At 43.7% G+C, this 25,596-nt stretch overlaps 1 protein-coding gene across 1 annotated transcript; it reads left to right on the forward strand.

Annotated features, from left to right (window-relative positions):
• The first annotated feature begins 113 nt into the window (after nt 1-113).
• Nucleotides 114-24,023, forward strand: parga (poly (ADP-ribose) glycohydrolase a). The gene is made up of 18 exons (XM_047029503.1): nt 114-581; nt 858-892; nt 1,097-1,747; nt 1,827-1,959; nt 2,908-3,030; nt 3,161-3,238; nt 3,543-3,617; nt 8,789-8,881; nt 10,051-10,205; nt 13,147-13,226; nt 13,357-13,417; nt 13,793-13,868; nt 15,680-15,827; nt 19,505-19,583; nt 19,715-19,823; nt 20,580-20,685; nt 22,004-22,132; nt 22,757-24,023. Exons 2-18 carry the CDS (start codon nt 879-881, stop codon nt 22,912-22,914), a joined length of 2,268 nt encoding a protein of 755 aa, XP_046885459.1. The 5' UTR covers nt 114-581; nt 858-878; the 3' UTR covers nt 22,915-24,023.
• Nucleotides 24,024-25,596: the final 1,573 nt, after the last annotated feature.

Below are 25,596 nucleotides of genomic sequence, written 5' to 3' on the forward strand. Positions count from 1 at the left end.
ACAATAAACTCCTTTTTGACAGCGTTGCTACGATACTCACCATGAAGCCCGCCCCTTTGTGGAAATTCGGTTCTTGATTGGTTTTATTTTCTTTCCCCTGCCGTCAAGTAATCTCTGTAGCAACGAATGGAAAGTGAAACAATTCAGAGATGCCATTGGAGTCTGTTTTGAAAAGGCTCAACTAAATGAAAATGAAAGACGTAGCTATGTGATTTAATGAGTTTTTGTTACGTGAACAGAACCAACGGCCTGCAAGTCTGATAACAAAAACGTTAGCAATATCTGACTCAAATGAGCCAATATTTTGGAGTTAGCTATTACAGTAGTACTAGCACTAGCTGCTGGTGTAAATCGAAGCAGTGCTAGCTATATTGTTACCAATTTCTAGCTAGCTAGCAAGTTGAGGACAGCATTACTGTAACAGAAGAGAAACATTGTTTGGAAGTCAGTTCATAATTATATCCAATCGGACAGTATATCTACTTCCATCCTCACGAGTCTGGTTGTGGACTTGACAATCAGAAGGGTGTCCGTCCAAGTCAAGTGGGAGACATACAGCACAGAAGCTGTCGCAAACTAAGGTCCGTTGGTTAATAAAAATAACAAAATTGTTTCAGGCTAAAAGTTGAAGTTGCAATCGAAGCTCGATATTACATTCAGAAATAATCAGTAGCCTATGAAAACACATGTTACGAGCAGACTAACGAGCCAGCTGGTGAATGTTAGTCTAGTGCTGTACTGAAACAATGTTGCATTATATGTTGATGATTTTAGAATATCAAACAGTGATTTTAGAATAAAAAACAGTAAGGAAATACATCAGACTATGCTCATGTTTTATTTTATTTTTTTACCAGTTTTTACAGGTGGAGAAAATCATGGAGGCCAATAGGTAGGTTTTAATTTAGCCAAATAATTATTGTAATGTCAATGGATGTCTCAAGCATGTATCTAGAAATACAATTTGTTAGACATAAATGAGCAAGTAGCCTTTTGTGTTGAGACAGAGAATAACTATGCTAGTTGGAAAGTGTGAACACCTGTAAATTAAGCCTGATTTATCTAATGTGTAATTTATTTTCTATCTGGTCTGCAGTATTGCAAGTTCTGAAGTTAAGCCTGGAGGCACTGAGAATGATGTTCCAAAATCAAACCTTTCAGGTGGAAAGAAAGACCTCTTTGACAAACCAAAGCTTCATAGTGATAAAGATTGTGAAACATGTGTGAACATACAAGATGACAGTGCAGCAGATAATTCTGCAGTGCAATGTGGACATTTTCATGGATCACCTGTGCCTGACTGTGGTGCCAGTGGAAATATCACTACTCAGTCACACTGTTCTAATGGACAGAAAGCTAAGAGGTCCAACTCTACCGAATCTGCCCATGTCAAATTAACCACTGTGGCCCCCCAGTTCTCTAATCCCAAGCCTTCCCTCAGCCTTTCCCTCAACCATGATGAGGGTTCAATTACCTCCCATGATGAAGAGATGATGAGTCCCGACAAAACCACAGAGAAATCTTTCCAGTCTATTGACTCCGGAGAAGGAAACCAAACCCTCGACCTTTTGGCGGAATTCCCTGTCCCCACCACATTCTCAACAACAGATCCCCAGCATTCTAAAACACTTGAGGATGCAGAGGATGTTCCCATGGAAACCGAAGATGCAGAAAAGCCAGAGTCTAGTAGTATATCTACGGTTACTTTGGAGCGACCTGTCAATCAGGATTCTGCCTCCTCAACGAGGTAGTTGACTGCACGTAGTTAATCGATTACTTATCAATGTGTGTGTAGTTGCACGTACTTATGCTATTGCTCTTTGCAGTGTGTTGGATTTAAGTGCGGACATGGACAGGAAATGGCTGGGAACGCCCATTGATGACCTCAACAGGATGCCCCAGTGCGCCCCTCCCCTGCCACACCTGAAGGCGGCGCACAATCACACTGTCATGATCAGAGTGAGTCCAGTTGCCTGTCAATTCGCTTTTGACTGTGTGTGAAGAGGTGGTGTGCAGGAGGAATTCAGACAAAGAAAATGTTTGTGTGATGCAGATAGTGGATGGCAATTTTGTTGTTGTTGTAATAGTCGTGCATAATGTAAGTCATAGCAGTTCTTCCTTCATGGTTTTGTGTTATGTTCAGAAACGCTGAGATACGTCTTCTCTGGAGTTTTAGAGTGTTGTTGGATGATAGAAAAATCAAGAGAGAGCGTGAGAAAAAGAGGGAGCCAGAGAGGGAAGGAGGGAGGTAGAGAACATTTGTGAAATAGAGACCAAGCGGGGAGTGTGGGGCTTGGAGAGGCCGACATTCAAGTTCTCCTCCAGCCCCTCGGGGCTCCATGTCAGGAGAACTCCTATCAGACTAGAGCCTGTCCTGCCTGGCTGGTTGTCCCAGAGGACCCCCAGTGGAGGCTGATCCTGCACACCCCGTCCCTCCGACTGCCACGTCTCTTTCTGTCTCCCAGTTGTTCATTTCCGCTCAAGCAGTCCCCTAAAAGAGGAAAGTGGGTTGGATTTGACATCACATCACTAATTAACACACAGTTATGTGTGAATATTAGAATTAGTCTTGGTAGACATAGACCACCAGCATACAGGATTGTAATCAGGGACTTTTGGATGACAGGCCGTATGTAATTAGCTGTTTGCTGCAATGTGCTATGGGTACTAGACAGGGGGCTGTCATTTGCTGTTATTTCTTCAGTAATGAGCGAAACAGTACACTGTCGAAAATCAAGTCATACTGTTAAAACACTCCAAAATGCTACACTTTGTTCAAAAAATATTTTCTCGCATTTAATAATGATTCATGAAGTGTCCCCCAAGGGAAGGTTCTAGTATTTTGTGCAAAAGCAGCCCGGACATGCACAGACCTGACCAGGTGTCTCTGCTGTCCCTTCTCCACAGACCGATCTCCTCAGGGAGGGGGAAGTGCCTGTCCCCTACCCCACCAAGTTCAAGGACGCCTGGGACGAGGTGTCTGTGAAGATGCCCTGCTCCGAGAAGAACCTCTTCCCTGTGGGCAGTGAGGTACACTTGGCCGTCAGAAGCCACACTCGCCAAACATGACGGCAGAGGCACTTATGAGAGCGCTCTCTAATCCCCCTGTTATGGTGTACATGACGGGGCATTTGCAGGTCTGTAACAGTTGTCTTTGTAGGAAGGAGGAGTCCAGAGTCGCTGGGAGCTGATAAAGGCTGCCTTGGACGGGGAGTTCAAAAGCTCTCTGGATGTTAGGGTGAGAAACAATAAGGGCATTTCCCTGGTCATAGTTTTTTTTTTCCCCCAAGGAAACCAAAAGTTATACCAGGAATTGTCAGAAGGTGGCAGACTTTTAAAACTGTCATGGCTTAGAATCTCGATGACAACAGAGCTAATGACGGAATATATCCGTGTTTGTTTTTTAATTCAATTTCCTAAATATAGTGACAATATGCTGGCATATTACAGTATAGTTTGCATAACTGTGTCAGTAAATATGGTTGATGCCTAAGTAACAGAGAAGTAATGTGCTGTGCTGTTTGTTGTTCCTCCTCTTGTAGGATGCAATACTGAGATACAACACAGCCCATGCAAAGAAATGGGACTTCACAGCTTTGAATCTTCTATGCACTGAGGTAAGATGCTCAAACATGAACCCATAAAGTACCTGGCATCTCTTGCGACAGCCATTGAGAACTGAGAGTTCAGTTTTAGGATTTTGAAGCATAGTTTGTATTTTCAAAAGCATCTCTAGTGACGTGGCTTGCAGCCTTCAGATGACTCCAGAGACAGTATTTATTGGGCACTCCAACAGCCAGATGGGTCATTACCATTTGATAGTGTGGTCTTTGAAAATCAAATCATAATCTCTCACAAATTAAAGACCTACAATTCCCAAAAGGTATTATCATCGGTAATTTAGTTTGATGTCTGAATTGTATTTTCTCTGTATGATTTAGCATATCTCCCTTGGCATGGATGGACTCAGCATAATATTCAGTGATTTCTTCAAAGATTCCTTGGATTAGGTTCAATTTTAATGTTTAGATGATGAGATCAGCAATGCAACAGACACAAACAGTTTACTACTCATGAACAGAAAGCAAAACCAAGAGTTTTCATTCGCTGATGTACCATATCTTTTTTGTTGTTGTCGTCATTGTGGCTCCATGATCATTCCACTTAACAAACGTATAAAAACGGAAATAGAGCAGTGTTCCTGATAAAGCTGCAGCCAACAGTGTGTGTCACCTTGGTGACAGCCTAGGTCCCTGAGCACCCGAGCTCCGCTACTTTGTAACTGACTGCCTTTAGAAGTTTCCCCTAATGAGCTGGCTAAAGCATAAATAAATGAAAACGCCCCCCCCCCACACACACACACATTACTGAGAAGGAGAGACGCGCACACTTCCGGTTGTTTTGGCGGTATGCTCACTGGTGTGCATCTGCCCCTTCTGGTGCCAAGGGGGCCTGGGAGGAACCTCTTGTGTAGCGTGGCGTCCAATTAGGAGGGACTGGCACGGTGCATGGCGTCAGCAGCTGCCGCAGACGAGCCGAGGGGACGCACCGTCTTGCATCTTCCCTCTTTTTTTCGTCTCGTCTGTTCGCCTCTGTCTGGATGTCTCTCTTTCTCTCCTGCTCTCGCTGTCTTTGAAACTTGGGTGTTATCACAGCCTTTTTTTGTGGTAATTACAGCAAGGGGGAGTTCAGCAGCAGGTTGCAGCCATTAAGAGCTCGAGGATTCTATAATGGAACTTCGTAGGACGTGGTTAATGTTGATTAAGGTTCCCCCACAAACATATAGTCGGCCCCAGTCTTCTGTCTTTATTCATTTTAATTGTACAAGGATGGGTATAGCTCAGTGATAGAGCATTTGACTACAGATTTAGAGGTCGCAGTTTCGAATCCACTCTTGTGTGTTGCTTTAGATAAAAGCGTGAACCCATATAATTACAGGTAAAAGTCTTGTCTTTGCTTTTGCCCCCCTCCCCTTCTAAAATAATTTCTCTGAGTAAGGGAGAGAGAACTCAGCAGATCAATAGCCTTCCGAGCCGTTTTACAGCTCAATCCAATTTAATTAAAAAGGGCCGTTAAATCGATAAAGATGCTAAGTAAGGCCATCAGAGATGTGGCCAGCCCTCTTCTCCAGCCCCAGCAAGCTCTGTTGCGTCAGCGACTCCCTACTGTCCACTTAGAGACCTGAACGATGAGCATTCAGACCATCTTTTCTTCCTCCTTCACCGCTCTGCCATTCCATCAGGAAAGACTGAAGCTGAAAAAGGGCTGAGAGGTCGTCCAAAACAGCGTCAATTGTGCTCATATTATTTATTTATTATTTATAATGTTATAATATATGCCGGTGTTTGTAGTGTGTGTGTTTTTTTCTGATGCATTCATACAACTGACACCATAGTCTTTTATTTATAGTCCTGGTCTATCTTTAACTTAATTTGACAGGAAGGAGAGAAAATATATTCTTTTGACATTTCTTACCATTATCAAACAGTATCCTCTGAATGTATTCACACTGTAGCCAGGAGTTGACTCATTTTCATAAATGCCAACCTGCTTTCCTTTTCTGCATGCACTTAATTAAATTTAGACGTGTGCTTGTGGCAGTGCTTGGGTAATTGTCCAATGGTGAATAGCCTCTAGGCCAGTGATTGACAGCCTAGGTGTAATAGCTGTATAAAAAAAGGACATACAAATTAGGGCTTGTCTGTAAAGTGTCTTAGCGGTCCTCCAATGAAATGAAAGTGTCAGCGCTATAGTTTCTGATGAATGTCGAAAGAGTGAGAAGCATAGCTGAGTGCTATATTTTGTGTTGGGAGAGGTATTGCAGTCGAGTCAATTGCTTTGGGTGCATTTGAAACAGTCTTCACATCGTCTAAACTGTAAGTGCAATTGTCAAAATTGTTTTATGGGACAACACAACTCTATGGCATGTCTGCAAAATAGATAACTCACCCAAAACAATTAATTTGTGCTTCAAGACCTTGTCAATAAATTGGCCAATGGCACCAAAATGACAAGTTCAAAAAGAATCATTGTGAGCCGTTCTGGTCAAAATGTTTAGATGTTTTCTCATGTCACATTTTTCTTGTCAGTCCATCCTGCAAATGTTTATTTATGTACAAATTTCAGTTTTGTTCAACTTTTTTGGTTGACATTGACTGCTTACTGCAAGGCCGTAATCATAATATATATTGGGGGGGACACATCCCCCCCAATACTCAAATCTGGTCAAAATGTCCCCCCCAATATGTTGATGAAAAAATATAAATGTGCTACGCTACGATAGGCAACCACGCACACTGTCCGAAATTATAATAAATAAATAAAATATCGTCCCCCCCAATGTTGGCTCCATGGCTACGGCCTTGGCTTACTGTACTATACAAAAATGTCGGTTTGGTTTATCTAAATGCTTTTGAGATACCGATTTCGACAGTAGGCAAATGTCTACTGGGAAAAGTTACAATTATACTGAACAATACTATAACACACATAAAAAGGATATGCATTTGTCAGTCAATTTATTTGAGTAAAAATACAAAATTCACATTTAATTTTTTACGTATTTATTACATATTTATTACATGTAAAGTCATACAGTAAACAGGAAATTTGCCACAAAATGATATACGTGCAAAAAATATACAACTGCAACAATGAAAGAACATGTGGTAGTTAATACAATTTAAGAAATACCTCCTCACTGTACGTAACACTATTCCATTACATTCCATGTCATAGATATTTATAAAAAAATACAGTACATGGATATCTGACAGATTTTCTAAATTGAATGCATCATTTTAATGAAAGAATGTTTACTAGAAGTTGTGAAGAGTATGACAATTTTACTGAGAATCAACCATCAGTTTTTATCTGTAAGCCTTGTGTGTAGTTGTGCAAATTGTAGACAATAGTACTTCCTCTTTTGTACGCGTGCCAAAACACCTGCAGTTTGAATAGAATGAATGAATAGGAAATTCAAATTTGGTGTGAATAAGAAACTACTTGTTTGAAGATTTAAACTTATTGTTTAAAAAAGTAATTATGCTCATTAAAGAATTGAGTCAAAGCAATTTACAACAACAAAAAACATTAGCCTATCTTGAATACTGTATATCCCAAAGTGGTAGGCACATTCCAAATTGATAAAAATCTGTCAATTTAATAGATCTTAAATCAGTACCTCACAAATGTTATGTTCTGGTAATGAAAAGGGGCTCTGTTTAACTAAGACCTGGGTAGAAGAAGATCAGACTGTGGTCTGGACATAACGTAATACAGCCATAGATCTAAAATATCTTCTCATGTCCTGCTTCTCACAATCCTATTTGTGATGATGTATGGAACCTAAGATATTATATGTTTGTGTGTGTCTGTGTGCGTTGTCCGGTTGTGGGCGTGTGCTGTGAAGGGAGGGCTTTTTGATTTAGACCGGGGCTACCTCATCTCTTCCTCCCCCCCATCCAGCCGCATCACCCACTCCCATCTATTACCCCCACAGGAGCGTTTTATGATGTCTGCCAGCTCATTACTTCTGACAGCGTTTAGTCAGGCCTGCTCTGCAGCCTTATAAATGCCCCCCTGGCCAAATTACCCGCCAAAGACCTCCTGTTCGGAATCGAGCACTCCTTCCTCTCCCAGTACGATTGGTCATTTGCATGTGTTCCAGAAGGCCCATTTAATCAGAGGAACTCACTGGCTAACCTTGATGGAATAAGGCCTTCTGATTGATGACGCTGACATTTGGAGCCAATACACTCATAAGTGATTGGGTAGTAAATTCTGTTGGCTATGATGAAATAACTTGGTGTTTATTTAAGAGGAAGCCACAGACGGATGCTGAGCTAAGCTGTAGGCTGCAGTATGGATGTCCCCCCCACCCCCGTTTGGCGCACGTTTTAAGTCGTGACTGCATTTCTTCTCCCGTTGGTTGCTGAATTTAGATGGATCGTTGGTCTGCACATACAATTGTGAAGCGTATTGATATCAAACCTTTGGGAGTTTCCATCCTGTGAAAAACAATAAGTTCTTCTCACCTTTACTGACACGGAGAGCTTTCATTTGTAGGTTATGAGAGATCTTAGTTTTGTCTTTGATATTGGTCCATCGGACATGATGCTTGTATCTACACTCACAGCACTGTATTGCTTCTTTCTTCGCCTCCTCCTTCTCAGGTCTCCATTTTAGACCCACAAAATGATAGAAATGTACCGGTAAATGTATTGTTTTCCATTGAAGACTCCTGTCTAAAAGGATCTGAATTGTGTGTTTTTTTTGTTGCAAAGAACAAGTGAATGTGGGACGGCAAAAGCCCGTAAATGCAAACTGAATGGCCTCCCCCTACCTCAGTCTCTGCCAGAGATCCAATCAGTCACAGTGACACCTGGCTTTGAGTAATAGTCTCCCTGACATGCAGTCAGCTCAGCAGAAGTGTCCCATTTAACATTTATTGGAGACGTGTGTGTGTGTGTCGTTGCGTGTGATAGAACGAGTCATTGTATGTTACCTGTGTTGATGTTAGATTATCAGATGAAATTGAGAATAATTGGAACGCACAGGCATGAGGGAACATTGCATTCTAACAGCAGCTTGACCACCTATTTATCTTGTATTCTCTTCTCTCCATTTCCCATTCACCTCTACTTTCCCCCTCACCATTCCCTCTGCTCCCCTCATATCCACCTCCACCTCTTCACTCCCCTCGCCCTCTCCTGCCACCCTTACCTCTGCTGCTCCCCTCACCTCTTCACTCCCCTAACCTCCTCCTTCCCTGCCTTCCTTCTTCTAGAGTCTGGAGATCTGTGAGGCGCAGCAGCTGTTTGAAACCATTCTCACAAAGATGGTCAATCTAGCGCTCAGTGCCCCTCGCCTCTGCACAATGGTGAGTACTTTATATGTAGATGTTACTCTGTGCATGTGTCTGTGTGTGTGTGTGTGTGTGTGTGTGTGTCTGTGCGCGCGCTCAACATACAGATGTTTTTAAGCACTAATTAACTCATTCAAATAGGCCAATAACATAGGATTTCTATGTTATCAGTGGGGGTGGCACTCTGTCCACATCACCAAGTGTGGATGTAAGGTCACATTACATGACCTCTGCCACCCCCCTGTCGTCCATATTCCTCCTGCAGAACTGCGTTAGAGCTACAGGCCTGCCAGAAGTGATCAATGGGAACACCAGCTCATCTGTCTTGGGTCTATTAGGATACATGACCCGTTTAGCAGATGAATGAAAGGGAATATCCCAGCCCCAAAATGGCCGCCTCCTGACACACTGGTTTCTGGAGTCAGGATAGACCCCAACGACTTTTCTTCTCGAGTCAGCATCACAGTACACATCCCTCACGTTGATTCATGTTGGTTAACAATCTGTGTTGGAGCCATTTCCATGATCTACTGTACGTTGTTATTCCTGTCTTTAGCTCTTGTCTTTCATTCAATTGCGTACACCAATGCCTGGATTAGATTTGATGAATCAATTTAATGAGTCTATTCCTTGTCATTTTCCACTTACTTAAATTTAAACTGTTTGTCATATGAGACAGAGCATCTAACTCAGGAGTTATGGTGCAGTGTCAAAACCAAACTGTATTTGGTTCTCTCTAGTTTGGAGTGTCATTATTAAATCCAACCTGCACTGTTAATGTTAGTTATACTGAAGGCTTCCTGGCTGTCCTAGTGTAATGCAGGGTTATGGCTAGGCTAGGCTATACTATGTTTACTTATGTGTTATTAGCGCTGGTATTGATTAGTCATCTCAGCGGCCTTCGGAGGCTCTTTAGCAGTAATCAGTGGAGATGGATGGGCTGTGTGGGCCGGACTAGCTCAACCACAGGGAGACCAGAGAACGGGGCCTTAATCACAACCACCCATTTAGCTAATGGAACTCTGCCTACCCCCTTGCTAAATTGCTAAACGAATTATCTTCTTCGTTCCCCCCCCCTCTGTCCCTTCTGTCATCTCTCATTCCTTTCTTCCATCCCATCTTCCCTGATCCCGAGCACTCCTATCTCACTGTACCTCTCTTTCTCTCTCTTTTTTCTCTCTCAGCCCATTCCTCTGTTGAAGATGAGGATGAACCACTCCCTGACTCTGTCTCAGGACCAGATATCCTGTTTGCTGGCCAATGCCTTCTTCTGCACATTTCCCCGGAGGAACTCACGCAAATCTGAGTACGGCAACTACCCCGAGATCAACTTCTACAGGTAAAACAGCGTTAGAGGAATTCTGTCAATACTCTGAATTCACACTAATTCACACAAGTACAGCACACCTCAATCATAATGACTTGAATGCACAGCCAGCACAACCCCCCCCCCAACACATCCCCCAAACTACAACCCAGCCAAAAGAATAGATCGGATCCCAATGCTCAGAAGCGACTAAACACATTTCCATAAGGGGGCACTAGTGTTCTGAAAATCAGATTTTGCCATAAGAGTCACGTTTTCTTATAACGGGAAAAACAACTGCCAATTGAGCTGATCAATGGAAAAAGGTTCATTAAATTGTACAAAACACAATGTAGTAAAAAGGTTGTAACGAATGGTTTTCATGGGTGGTGGTGATCAAATGGAACTAACTTCCTGCCAAGGCTGTTGTTAGGCTGGCCTGTACTTTGCTGTACTGTTCTGTACTATGTTGTTCAGTACTGTGCTGTACTAGGCTGTGTGTGGTACTGTCAGTGTAGTAGGGTGTCAGTGAGCGGTGGTATCTTCTCAGAACCAGTGGTCTGTTACAACAAGAGAAGTAAAACCTGCAAAGGCTAATTGAAACAAATGAGTGTTTTGATAGACAGGCTCTTTTAAAGAGCATAGCTATCCATCTACTCTATCCATCTTCAGCAGTCAGTTTCCTAAAACAGGGCAGAAAATAGAGTTTAGGCTACGTAGTTAACAATATATACTTTGTTAGATGTTGTCAGGCCTCTAAATTGGAAGTTACCAGATCAAATCTTTTTCCTTCAACTAGATGCGTCTTTTTTTCATGACTGAAAATTCCTGTATCGTTGTTTTAGGATGGTGTGTTAGTAACATTTTCCCAATTACTTTTTCTCAGAAGCCTTGGTTGCAATGCTGTTCAGCCGACACTCAATTACATTGGGTTCGAAAATTTGGACCAAATCCGTATCAAAAAATTCCTACGGCGATGATAATGTCTTGTAAATGAATTTACATGCATGGTTAACAGGGTTATGTTGTAATATGTTAGCAGCTCTTGGCACTAACGAAGACCACACCCTGTTACATGCACAATGGACATAGACCAGTTTCAACCCCCAATATGATTGAACTAAATTGAATTAAGACTCGCTGTATCTCATTAGTGGATCCATGGTATATTTATGTTGGGTAGTTATCTAGCTTTCACATTTATCTCACCAACAGATGTAATCTCCAACCCTATTTTTGCACTCCATTCATGGAACAGGGTTTGTCTGAAAGACAGCAAAATGTCTGTTACGCATAATTAACTTCAGTGAGTAATTAAAGGATGTCTACATGCATGGTACAGGTAGTTTATGTTACTGCTCGTGTATCTTCAACAAGAAATGACACCGACATATAGTTTTGTGAAGGGCAAACATTGTCCTATGAATCGTGCACCTCTGACGTAGATAATATCCCTCCTTATTTTAATCTTAACCCCACTTTGCCAATCTTTGGTCTCAATCCATCTGTCTGCCGAGGCAAAGATACATCTCCATCTCCCTCCGCCATCAGTAGAAGCCACGTCGGGGTGGGCAGACTGTAATAACATTAGCATGGACTCAAATGAGAGGCTGGTCTGAAGCCAGGCCGGGCAGCAAGATGCTCGATCTGTCCGCACCATCAGCATGTCTCCCTGAAGCCAGTCACAACCTGGACATGAGAGAAGGAGAGGAAAAAAGATAGTTTGAATGTTTCTGCGATGGTGAGAAAGGAGGGGCTGATACAGGAGCTTGGATCGTTATTGGCCCCTCCCTGCTCCCCTAATTGAGTGAACGTCCGTCACTTTGCTTATCGGCTACAGTAGCGTTCTGTCTAGGCCAGCCAGAGCAAGGCAATCTACTGATTGCTGTTTTGGCAGAGCTGTCAGGATCTGTCCTCTACGGAGTGATGGATTGAAGGATGAGGGACAGAGCAGTTTTCCTCCTTCAGATGAGAACATGGCGTGGAGAGACAGACTCACAATCAGTACGGCCAAATGAAGACAACATCTTAAAAATATATCTTAAAAGACCATAACTTCATGATCTCATCAAGTCAAATGATTAGAAAACCGTATCTAGCTTGATACACATTAGTTCAAGAGACCTAGAGGTACCAAGCACCTAAACAGGAGCAGTGGAGTGGACCAGTCTCCAGTGGTTATGTATTAGCCAAGTTATATATTGCAGCATTATTATTTCCCTCTCTGTGATTTGTGTCCACGCTTGGGCGCATGCCCATGGCCCACTAGCTTTTCTCCCGTGTCAGAGACAGGTTGCCTTCCGGGGTACATTACTCCAAATTGGTCTTGCTGGCTAACGGGAGAGAGGTGGAGTGAAGGAGGGGAGGGAATGAGTGGGGGGAAAAAGCCATGCCGACATTCAAGGATCGACTTAAATAAATGAATTTTCTCTTTTTTCCCTGAAGGGCTTTTAGTGCATCAGCGTCCCCTTTGTCATTTTATTTCTTCCATGGTCCCCCCTGCCCCCACTTTTTATTTTTTTTCTTGGTTGAAGACTGCAGGAGGGAGGATGCATGCCAGGCTGTGATTAGACAGGAGGATGCCCTTTATGGGACTGGCTATAGCTGTTCTCCTAAGGCTTACTATCTCCCCATCTCCTCTCTCTTTCTTTCTCTCTATATATCTTTTTTTTCCTACCACTCTCTCACCCAACCTCTCTTACTGCAGTCTTTGTGGGACAGGGGCCCGGGGCTATGCCATTGTTGAGCGAAATAGAGGGGAGGTGGAAAAATCCTCTTAGATTGAAAGCCTCCTACATTGACATGTCAAGTTGTGTAGTCTTGATGGTTAAGCTTGCCCCCCCACCCCTAAACCAACACTAGTTCATGCTAGTGCCTATTTATTTTGAACTGTATGACCTCAATGCATTTCATTCCGAGAGAATCTTTTAGATCACATGTTGAGTTAACAATTCTTCACTGATTTGTTTTTCAGATTGTTTGAAGGTTCTTCTCCGAGGAAGATTGAGAAGCTGAAGACTCTACTCTGCTACTTCAGAAGAGTCACAGAGCACAGTAAGCATTTGAGGGCAAAGGTTAATGTATATACGCTCTTTGGAAACAATGTTTAATGCTAGATGATGAATCTTTATCATCTCTGTACAGAACCTTAAAAATGTTAATGTGTGTTCTCTCGTCTCTGCAGAACCCACAGGTCTTGTGACGTTCACAAGGCAGAGCCTGAGCACTCCGCCAAACTGGGAAAGGTAGAACACTGAGTCCTCTATTAGAAGAGATAGAACGTTCCGTTCAGTGCAGTCCATTTTATACCTGGAGCTTTTCAAGGAAGACACTTTGTTGTTTTCAAAATTGGGATTTGTGTGAGAACACTACTTCTAAAATTACATTGTGAAGTCAATGGAGTGGTTTTGAGTCTTCATACAGGAGCTTTGGTTCTGTGTTAATGCTCAAACATCCACAACCAGAGGTTTGACACATCAACAGTTTCTAATAATCATGAATAAATGATGAATAAATCATAAATGAATTCATGGCTAATTAAGGGATCTGCTTGATGACAGTGTTAATGAACACCTAAGGGATGACTGAGATGGATCTAAAACCTCATATGTTTGCTCCAGCTCCCAAACACAGCTGAGGAGGCTTCACATTACCTGTGAGGGGACCATTGAGGACGACGGATATGGAATGCTACAGGTAGGGACAACAGTGGAGTCTTGCTGCATGTAAAGTCTGCTGCTCCATTTCGCAGTAGGATGTCATGTTTGCTGTCCGCTATGGTTATTCTCTCCTCGTTCTGCTCCTCAGTATGTACATTTTTCCACCTTATTCAAGTTAGGAATGTCCTCAAATCTCCCTCACCATCAGCCTTCAGAGAGCCTTCAGTCTCCCCGTTTCACAAAGACCCAGACTCTCTTCAGAGGGGTTCTGTGTGACCCGTGTGCCTCTTGCTGTCAGTTGAGCTTTCACCCAGCCTTTAGTCATGCTTTGCTTTCACCACTCAAATTTATATTGGCATGTTTATTTGTATATTTTCCTGTTCCTTGTCTGTTCAACCCCCACCCCCCCCTTCTCCTCTCCCCGCATTCCCTCTGAGTGTGTCTCTGTGGAGTGTGGGTTCCCCCCAAGCTGACAGCTGATGTGTACACATGAGTGGCTCAGAGGGGAGGAGGGTGGACGGGAGGACTCTTGAGGGGGAGAGGAAGGGATGGAGGAGGAGGTGGGTGGGGTCCTAGGGGTCTGGGGTCCAGCAAGGAGATTGACGGCTACCTCAACCCGGGCAGGCTAGGCTGGGGTCCTGCAGTTCGATTGCAGTGGTGTGGGGCTGTCATTCTGTCACAGTGTTGAGCGAGAGGTGAGGTGGGGGGTCTGGAGATCGAGCTGAAGATGGGGCAGAGGGAGGGTCAAAAGCAAACACACAAACACATATATACACACACTCACTGATGAGAGGAGATAGATAAGCGGACAGACTTAACCCCACTGCCCAATATCTGCCAACCCCCTCCCAGCCCCCCTTCACCTGCCGGCTGTGGGCCAGTGAACATCAGCCGAAGCACTGACAGGCTGTCTAAACAGAAGCAGCCGTTTGACTGAATTGGATGGCCCAGTCTCATTCAAGCCCTTCAAACAACAATGCCGCTCCGGTTTTGCTAACTCAATTTGATTATCATTTTAAATACTTGGAAACATTTGTTAATTTCCCATCTTGGTGTGCTTTGCTTGGTGTGCTGGACTGAAGCTTAGCGCTTCTTCCTAAATTTGTATTTGTGACAACAACATCAAGCTGATATGATTATGGCCCAAGCAGGAAACAATCCTCGCGTCCTGAGACAGTTTGTCTGTGTTAGATGACCACCGTGGGCGGCAGATAATAATGTGGCTAATGAACGATAGGAGCTAGCCTAGCTAGCCGATAGGAGTTAGCCTAGCTTTTTCTGATAGAAGTTAGCGTCGCTAGCCGATATAAGTTAGCATAGCTTGCTGACAGGAGTTAGTCTAGATAGCCGATAGGAGTTAGCATAGCTTGCCAATAAGAGCCTAGGTAGCTGATAGAAGTTGGCCTAAAGGTGATAGCTGCAACAGACACAAGGAATCCTCAGATACTCTGACACTGCTCTGTAAGTCTGAGTGTATACAGTTGGGTTCTGACCAACCAGTGAGACTTGAGAGAGCATGAGGAAAAGCTTGGCCAAAGACCAATAACTACAAATATTGGGAAGATTTGACAGAAAGCTTTGGCTTTGGTCCGTATTTGAGTGTTTTACTCTCCGTGTAACTCCAGAACCCTTAGTAGCATATTGAACTGACAGCTGGCTGAGAGATCAGCCAGTGTGTGTTACCATAACCACAGACCGTTTTTATGGTGTTAGCTGTCATACGCACCAGACCCTTGATTGGTTTACTTCAATAGACCTGAACTTCCCTGGTGAGGCTCTTGTCTTGACGCAAGCAGATGGAAGCCGTTCCACTGTGTCTGAGTGTGTGTCCTTTGGGTGTTGTTGCAGGTGGACTTTGCCAACAGGATGGTGGGTGGAGGAGTGACGGGGCTGGGGCTGGTGCAGGAGGAGATTCGCTTTCTCATCAACCCTGAGCTCATTGTCTCCCGCCTCTTCACAGAGGCTTTGGACCACAACGAGTGCCTCATCATCACCGGTGAGAACGTCTGTTTGACATGCACACGCGAAAACATGCGCGCACACAAATACATCTGGGGAGAACCTCATCAATGCTGGTTAAATGGAGTTTCTAGGTGAGCGCGTGTGTAGGGCCCAAACACAGCATGTGCTTTAGTAAGTCATGCAGTAGTGGACCGTTCGCTGTTCACCGTGGCGTGTCATTTAGCAAGGCTACAGCAATATCTCCATCTCTCTCCCTCACTCTTTTCCCTCTTTTTCTATAACTCTCTCTCTGTACCTCCCCCCTCTCTTTGAGTCATATCGTCTCCTCCTCGCCCTCTGTCTCCCTGTCCTACCCTCATCTGAAGGATTGATGTTAGTCTCTCATATGTGTGTCTGAATACACAGACGGGCTAGTACAACACCTGCTCTTCTGTCCATAGACTCACTCTCAATCACTCAACATACACACACTCTCTCTCTCTCACACACACACTCGGCACCACGTAGTGCCACATCTGCCCAAACTGTCCCTTACATTTAGCATCTATAAAGTGACAGACATCGTCTACAGTTTTCACTAGTTTCTCTAGCTATGTGTTTTTGTGCTAAGTCTTAGTTGGCTGCATTTATTAATTTTAACCTGTTAACGAGTGAGTTCTAAATATTTCTGACGCTTCCACCAGAGTGAGTTATTTTTGCAAAACGGAAGCTAGCTAGCTTTAGTTAGCAACCTAGCGTTACCTAGCAACCTAGCATAATACTCGTAGCTATGCCATTAACTGCTAGTGCTACTTGTTAGCCTCCTAATTGTACATTTAAAAGCCATAATATGACGTTTGTCATATAGTTTTTGTCTATTGGAAAATAGGAATGTTCAGAATCACACGTGTGACGGTACTCTGTGGAGCCCGCTTTCAAACGATCACGTGTGACGCTACAAATTAACAGGTTAAATGCATAGTTCAGACATCTATAATACACATAACACAAATTCTTTTGGGGATATGCATCCGATTCCAATGACATTTCTAAGCAGAATGAAGTCAGTTCGGCCAGAAGTCAGTTTCCCTCACATTGTCAGTAGTCATTTTCCATCATTAGTCCAAAGTCATTTCATCCTGACTGACCAGGCCCATACACTCATTCGACTCCATCCGGCCTCCCTGTCCTTCCACCCCCCTCTCTGTATTTCTCTCCATCCTCCCTCTTCCCCCTCTACCCATCCTCTCTGAAGGTAAATCCATGACATTGAATCACTTGGGACTGTCCTGATATACTTCATCTCTCCCCGACAGAAGTGCCCCATTTTTCACCTTCCGACTCATTGTGCTTGAGTCAACCTGTTCATAAGATGCCCCATCCCCGCTCCTATTGCCCTCCCTCCCTTCCCCTCTCCCACTGCCTCCCATCCTTGCTTCTCCTTCTCCTCCCCCGCTTTCCTCTCTCATACCTCCATAGCCAATCACTGCTCTGACTGACTGTTGTTTAGCCAGAAGAGTGAAGACCTTCCTCCTTAAAACTTTCATCCTCCTTGGCTATTCCATTTGACATGTCTCTTTGAGCCACGTCTTTAGTAAAAAAAAAAAAACTGTCCTAAAGGTATGACATCATTGTTATATTGCTGCTGATGTCATCAGACGCTTTCGGCTCTGACTGTAAATCCACAATTTGGACGTGGTGGAAAACCTTCCAACTGACCGGTGGGGCACTGAGAGACTAAAATAAAAATCTGTTGCTCCGATCGGTCTGCAGTTGATTGATTCTGTCGCTGCGGAGCTCTCTGAGACCACGCCGAGCGGAGGAGATGAATTGCACATGGGAAGGAGAGGTTGGAACGGAGGGTGCGGTATGGTCTAGTAGCCACCGACACAGACCCCCTCCTCCTGTTCCATGGCCCAGTGGGACAGGGGGGCGAGGTGGGAGGGTTGGAGAGTGGGGGTGGAAGAAGCCTCAGAAATAGAACGTACCCTTCCTGTCTCCATGGGTCCCTTCAGAGTCACCTTCAGCTTCGAGAGGCGATCCCCCTCTTTCCCCCCCCATCCCTCCCTCCGTCCTTTTCCCCTCCCACGCGCCTCCCCTCCTCCTCCCCACCACTTAACTTTATTACATTTGGACAGAGAAGAATTTATAAAGGGCATGGCTTTGCTAATGGAATGGGCCAGTCATAGCTTGGATTTATGAAAACACGACACAATATTCAAGGCACGCCTGCTGTATCCACTATTACTCACACACACGCACAGACACACACGCACAGACACACACACACACACAAGCCTGTAAGATCTCTCCCTGCCTACCTAATCACATTGTGTTCCTTATAAAGGTGCTCTGACGTGGGGTTCCTACTGCATCATACTGGCCGGCCAGAGCACTAATGGTGGTTTTAGGGGAGAGGTAGAGGGTATGCACTCATGGGATTAGTGTGTGTACGTGTGTGTGTGTGTGTTTGTGTGTGAGAGAAAGAGAAAGAGAAAGCATGCATCTGGATGCCATCATGCGTCAGGCAAGGTAAATCAGATTAAGGTGAAGGAGGAAGAGAAGGAAAGCTCTGGACAACTGATGGACAACCAGATACTGGTGGTCTTCCTGTTAGGGCTGGGCCCAGCATTAGGAGGTGGTGTTTGTGTAAAAAGCACTCTGGTGCATTGGATGACTGGAACTCAGCCATCATAGCCATGGCCCCTGCATACTTACCCATCCACTTAAGTAGTTCTTATGCTGTGTCTAATATTAGTGTATCTGCCGGCAACAGGAAAGGGTTATTAGCTAAAGTCCTTTTTTAGCTTGTCTGCTAAAATCTCATTTCACTTACTGTCACTCTGGTAACCTTGGAGTTTGAACCTCCACGCTGGAACCTGGAAGAGTTGACACGGCAAAGGCTATGTGTTCTAACAGTCTTGACTTTTTGGTGAGTATCTGGGGGTTGGTGATTTGTCTCACCAGAGAGGGAGGGTTCATAGGAAGTGCTTTGAAGCTCCACAGCTGGAGGTCCAGGTCTCCCATGTCTCCAGCTGGGCAGGTGGCCCACTTATCCTAGCAGCTCCAGGGTCCCCTGCTAGTCTCCTGCACCTGCCTCCTGTGCTCTTGGGGTTTGGGGAGCGCAAAGGTAGCATGTACAACACAATATGAAGGGCCCTAATGAGGACTGTAATGATGAAGATTTGATTAGGCGGCTATACCAGACACTAATCATGCAGGGCCCCAGACATGGAAGCCCCTCTTCCCTTGTCCAAATCAAGTTGGTTGCTAAGGGACCCGAAATATATTTTAAAAGTTTGATTTGTTGGGAATTTTCTTCTGATGATTTGCTTCCTGTGGAGAGAATCAGAAATGTTTTGGCAGCTTTGATTTTTTTGATTTAGCAAAGCAGTATAGGGCTTGTAAGTAAAGTTTATGCCAGAAATGGAAGGTTATGAATAAGAATTTTAATGTATTATGCTCTCCTTAGCAGCTTTCTCTTACAGGGTCCTGCCTATTAGAGCTGAAAGCTTTTCATTTCACGTCTGTAAGCTAATTGGCTCTTAATCATTGACCTTTATTTTTGTCAATATGATATTAACTGATACCCTACTCGCAAGGAAGGGAGAGAGGAGAAGTATGGAGAGAGAAAGATGGATAAAGAAACATAATGTAATTTGAGAACGCATTTAAGACCCCATTGGATTGTCTTGTCTGTACATGGATGTTTTTTCTGGTCTTGCTCTGCAGGTACAGAGCAGTATAGTAAATATTCTGGCTACGCCGAAAGCTACCATTGGAAAGAAAGCCACAAGGACGAGACTCCCAGGTAGCTATATGTCATCCATAACCGAATTTGTTCAAATAAATATTTCAGTGATTGTGCTCTTTGATCCAATCCAATTGAATAGGAGACCAATCGACAAAATAACCCCCCCCCCCCCCCTTCTTCTCTACCAGAGATGAATGGCAGAGGAGATGTACTGAGATTGTGGCATTGGACGCCCTGAAGTACAGACACTTCCTGGAACAGTTTCAACCTGAGAAGATGACCAGGGAACTCAACAAGGTGAGAGGCTTGATTGAGAAGTCCGACTCAGCCCCGACACACACAATTAAACCAGACCCTCATCACTCACCACTACCATAGCTGGGTTCCTCTCTGTGTTTCACTGTTAAGTCTTGTCCGCCAGTCTACAGTGAGGGAAACAAATATGTGAAATAGGTGAAAGATTTCATAACAGACAATGAGCGTCCAGGATCAATTGAGACGTTGGCTGTGGTCCCGTTCATTAAGCACAGGCTCACACAGCAGTGGCCCTGCACAGATTGACAGGACTGTCACCGATGTTTCCACCTCCAAATCACCGCTGTCACTGTGTTGCTATTGTGGCAACAGGGGGCCATTCGCCAATGAGTTCATTTTAAAGGCGAGCGTTGCAAGAAATGCTGACTGAATCCGATACAGGGGGTTTAATACAATTGAAATGCTAAATGTCATAGCCACGTTGTACTTAAGAGGTGATTGTTTGGTTGTTATACTATATGTTGCCTCTGCTGTAGTCTTAAAGGTCTGACATGACATGACTGTGTCAAACTGAAGACCTTAAGATCTACAGCCCCTTTTTCCTTTACCCCTGAGCAATGGAATCCATAGCTAAACAACGCAGAATAATAAAGCCTTCCGTTAATACATGTTTGTTTTTGTCTTGAATGGAAGACCTACTTGTTATAGAGAATATAGCCCAACCTGAATTAATTAACGTTTGTTACTTCTCACCAACTCCACTGTCGTGTGTGTGTCATCTGCCTCTCCCTCTCTCAGGCATACTGTGGGTTTTTCCGGCCCAACAGCAACAGCCAGCACCTCTCTGCCGTCGCCACGGGCAACTGGGGATGCGGGGTGTTCGGTGGAGACACTAAGCTCAAAGGTACACACACACCTGTGGGACTGTTGCACAACAGAGCACACAGCACAGGCTGGTGTACACCTTACACCATGTCGAAGCAGGGACAGGTTGAAGGAGATGAACTCATCACATGAGATCCCTTTCGGCGACGGTTCAGCCTGCCACGCCCCTCCCGTTTATAGACACAGACATCGAGGCCAGTCTGGCCCTCTCTGTCTCTCTGTCTTTCTCGTTCTCCCCCCCCCCCCCCCCCCCCCTCACAAAATCTCCCGCTCCCTCTGATTAGTCTCTTCCCCCGTGAACCTCAAACTCATTTACTTAAGGCAGGCCCTTCCCTCCGCCCTTAATGTATTGATTGGTTGACACACATTTATGGTTTTTCATTAAAAAGGGGATTGATTACTTTGGCCCACTTCATAAATCCAGGCAGGGGAAGGTTTGTATAGACACCATCCCCCCCCCCCCCCCTCCCAAAAATATACAAATAAAACGACACACATGGTTTTGTGACCTGTCCGTCCATATGAGGGATAGCGGCATAGTGAAGTGCACTGTACTATACTTACCGCAATCCAATCCATGTCTCTATTACATGTATTCCATCTACTTTGTACTAAAGATACTTGGATATGGATGAGTTTTTGTGTTGCTAAAAACCAGAAAGCGTCTAGATGCCTGCGTCACTCTGAGCCTGTACAGTTTGTCTTAGAACCATGGCTTGTTATTTCCTCTACATAAACCTATAAATAGACACGTTGGACTTGATGATAAAACCCTTGAGGATGGATTTTAGCTCAGAGGGCTCCTCATATTAGCATTTAAATTACCATTTGTCTTTTTTTGTTGAGAGCAATAACAGAACAGAATGCTGTAAGATCGCAAATCAACATGAAGTTGAGCTGTTACATCTCATTCTTTGTGGATGTTTATAGTCGTTAGCAGTTAGAGCGATGTAAACATTGAACTTTGTTAATGGGGCTTTTCTCCCCTCCATCCATTGTTCATTAAACTGCCGTCAATACCCATTGCGTTAAATATTTAACGTTGGCAAGCCTCATTTGCTGTGGCTGAGATTGAGTAGAGGTAAAGGGCTCAAGCTACCTATGGATTGTTTACTGCTCTGATACAAATTGGCCGTGTCGCTCTTGTTACTTTGCTCGAGATTAACGTCCCGTTCGCCCGTGCCTCTCCAGCTCCACGCACCGGTCACAAGTTAGGGTTCTCCTTAGGGGTAAAGAAGGATGAGTCAAAGTTAGTGTGTGCGTGTGTCTCTCTCTCTCACTCTCGATAAATGTATCATTCTCTCCATCTATTTCTCCCTCCCCTCTCTCCCGCTCAGCTCTGCTCCAGTTGATGGCTGCAGCGGAAGCAGGCCGAGACGTGGCCTACTTCACCTTCGGAGACGCTCAGCTCATGAGGGACGTGCACGCCATGCACAGCTTCCTCACAAAACGAACCGTCAACGTTGGTAAGGCGCACGCACACACGCACACAGACAGAGAAGTCGTCCCCCCTCCGGCGAGCGTAGCACACTTGTCTGGCTGCCTAGTTTACACACTGTGTCCTTCGCCCCTGCATCGAAGGGCTACTTCACATAAATTATAGAAAAACGTAACAATCTCGGTGTTAAGTTGTTCCACCTTGTAGACCTTCTCAGTTCCTCAGTCCATTCATCAGGGCCTGGCCACAGAGTGGATTACTGCCCCAAGTGATCCCCCCCACCCCTCCCCACCCCTTTCATTTTTCAAGGGTTGACATTTATTGAAGCCTCTCAAAGAAATTCTCCCCCATCCATCTATTTCCTAAAGTGGAGCTACGGAGAAAAGCTTCAATGTGTTTGTGTGTGTGCTTGCGCCCATGCGTTTTTGATTTATGAATGAATGTGAACACAATTTAGTTTCTCTATCATTTTCCTCCTGCTCTCTGTTTAACCATCTCTCGCTCTTTCATCCCTCTCACTGTCTGACTGTCTGTCTTTCCATCTCTGGACCTTTTGTCTATCCCACCCTTTCTCTCACCCTTCTTTCCTCCTCTTCAATCCCACGCGCTGTCTCTCTCTTCTTTCTCCTCCTCTGTTCTCTCTCCTTCCCAGGGAGACTGTTTGGCCTGTTGAACCAGTACTCCAGTGAAGTGTGTAAAAACTGCTGCACGTCTCGCGTGGACGTAAGCCTGTACGGTTTCATCTACAATAAGCTCACCCGTGCCAACACCGCAAGGGATCCTGGGACATCTGGCATCCCCTCGGACTAATGCAGAGGATGAGGGAGAAAAAAAACGTAATCTACCCCAATCCTTCTTTCCCCACCCCCTATCTGCACCTATTAGAGATTTCAGGTTTGTAGACAGCAGTGCTCCCTTTCCAACTCTCTCTCACCCTTTAGGTTTGCAACCACACTTGAACTAGCAGCACTACACAATTTGCCTTTTTTCCACCAGTGACCTCCCAGTGAGTTACCAGACACATTAGAACTCAACGGAGAACATTAGCAATATTTAATTTACCCCCAGTCACTGTTAAGCCTTTTTCCATTGCTTAATGGCGATGCAGAGAGTTGTTTTAAGATTATAAGGTGGTTGAAATCCAAACGTGGCCAAATACACTTGCATGGTTGTGGAGGCCGGACACGGCATGACACATTTTCCTTGGTTGTGTTGAGTTTTCTTGTCTTGAACAATATTCTCTACAACTACACCAAGGCAAATGTGAGATTCATGTATGTAGAGAGATGTGATGTCATACAGGAGTCTATGCATGGAAGTAATATGGATTCCTCAAAATACTCTTTATGCTGCTGTTTTTGATTTATTTGGTGTTTCCACATATTCTATTGCTCAGGGCAGATTTTCCCAAAAACCTTTGTATCAATTATAGTTATTTGGGGGGGAAACTGACCCAAGATTGGTTATCAGGTTTACAGTTCAATTTGTATTATCAACTAGAAAATACATAATATTTACTGATTCCGTAATTTAATTATGGGGGAGAACAAATACAAAAATATTGTTTGGTTTGTTTGTTAAAAGTTGAGTATTGAGTCTGCTGCATGAACATGCTGATTAATAATGGTTGATTTTTTAATCTCAAAAGTGACTGGGGAAAACAAACTGCCAATATTAATAATAGATCAACATAGTTGGTTATGGACTGATATTATATTGACATTATTTGTTGTTTATTAAATTTGTTTTTAATTTGGACTATACTATATGATTTACTATGGGGGGCTTCGTCACAATTAATGAGGATGGAGTTAAGATGAAGAAGAGCCAAAATGCTGTAATTATCATGTGTAGTTTTTTAGGCTGTACTCGGTTATCATTATGATTTCTTAATTAAAAGTATATCCTATTATGATGAATGTTTTCATGTTTTATTACTTGTAGTTTGAATTTGTAGGGTTATGCCAATTCCAGATACATTATGAGCAGTTATGTTACAATAAGTAAAATCATAATATGAATCAAACGTAAATTATATTTATCCAAAAGATAGTTTGCATAATTTTTCAGATGTAAGTGGCTGAATACTAGAGGTAACACTGACTGAACTACAACAATTGCTTGCCAAACTTAGTTCTATTATTCATATGTTAGTTAAACATTTAGATATGATTACCAGCTCTGGCATCAGAAGAGGTAATTTCATCATTCTGTATGATGAAATGGTGAGATGGTGGCACTCCCATTTGGGGCATCTGAAATATCTGACCCAATAATGTGTTTCTAAATATATCAGACTCATTTTGTGCTGTCCAACGGGATATGCTTTATTTAATGGTTTTGGTATTTGAAACATGTTAGCCTGGCTTCCCTTATATATGGCGTGTCTTGAGTGGGGTAAGCTGATTATTTATTTGTCAAAAGTCATGTTCAGTCAATGAGCAAGAGATTATACTAATTACACTGCTCATACAATAAACATCCTGTTGCTGCTAGCATTCACTGCTAAAATGAGCTCTATTATGTGCAGTTATGACACTGGTATTGCCATGACCTTTCCCGTTTGAAACTCTTATTGTAAGCGTGTATGTTTTACAATATAAATTGTGACGTTTTTTATATCTCAAATACATGAATAGGGTTTGTGTGGCTAATATAATGTTACTGTAGGTTTCACCATGATAAAAGTGACAAAATTGTTGTAACATTAAACACTTGGTTTTGTGCCGTAGCAAAGTAATTATGCCAAAAGTAGAGTCATTTTCCATGAAACCTGTATGTTGGGTTTAGCCAGAGGCACTGGGCCCTTTTCAGATCAACACTATTAATAAAACGCCACAAACCCACCAGTATTCATTCCATCTTTGTCAGCCAACAAATCTCTACAACAAAATGTCATTTCCATTCATAATTGCCTGACCTCAGCAACCGTGGGTCACAATGAGAACTGCCGCTGACTCTGACGGGCATCAAGTTCAGGTGTAAATGTGAATCTAATGTTTCACTATAATCGGAAAACATCCCCTTGTTTTTTTATTTCTGGTATTGCTACGGCATATAATACAAGGAGCTGGCAGGCTATAATGGACAGGCTATCTGAGGGGCAGGGGTGGAAAAAATTAAAAGGGCACCAGCTGCATATGGTGGGGCACAGAGTTGTTGCTATACATGAAGCTCCACTGGGGCACAGGCCCCTCGTAGAGCTACTCATCACTTTTTTTTTCTATCACTTCCTGCTGTGTACAGTAAGTGTGCAATACAATGCACACAATACAGTCCTCCCTTGTTTAAGTCACTATATGTACAGTTCAGGGACGTAAGTTTGATATCGGCTTAAACAGGGACATCAACAGTAAAAACACTTTTTTATTACATAATATATTATAATTATAATTTGTGCGCAAAAAAATAAAATATCCATTGGCAAGGCACCCAGACGGCACTGCATCATGCTTTATCCCCCCCAGGGACCAGTGGGACCCCCCAGTCCAC

Source organism: Hypomesus transpacificus, chromosome 11 (assembly GCF_021917145.1).
Source record: "Hypomesus transpacificus isolate Combined female chromosome 11, fHypTra1, whole genome shotgun sequence".
Classification (NCBI taxonomy): Eukaryota; Metazoa; Chordata; class Actinopteri; order Osmeriformes; family Osmeridae; genus Hypomesus; species Hypomesus transpacificus.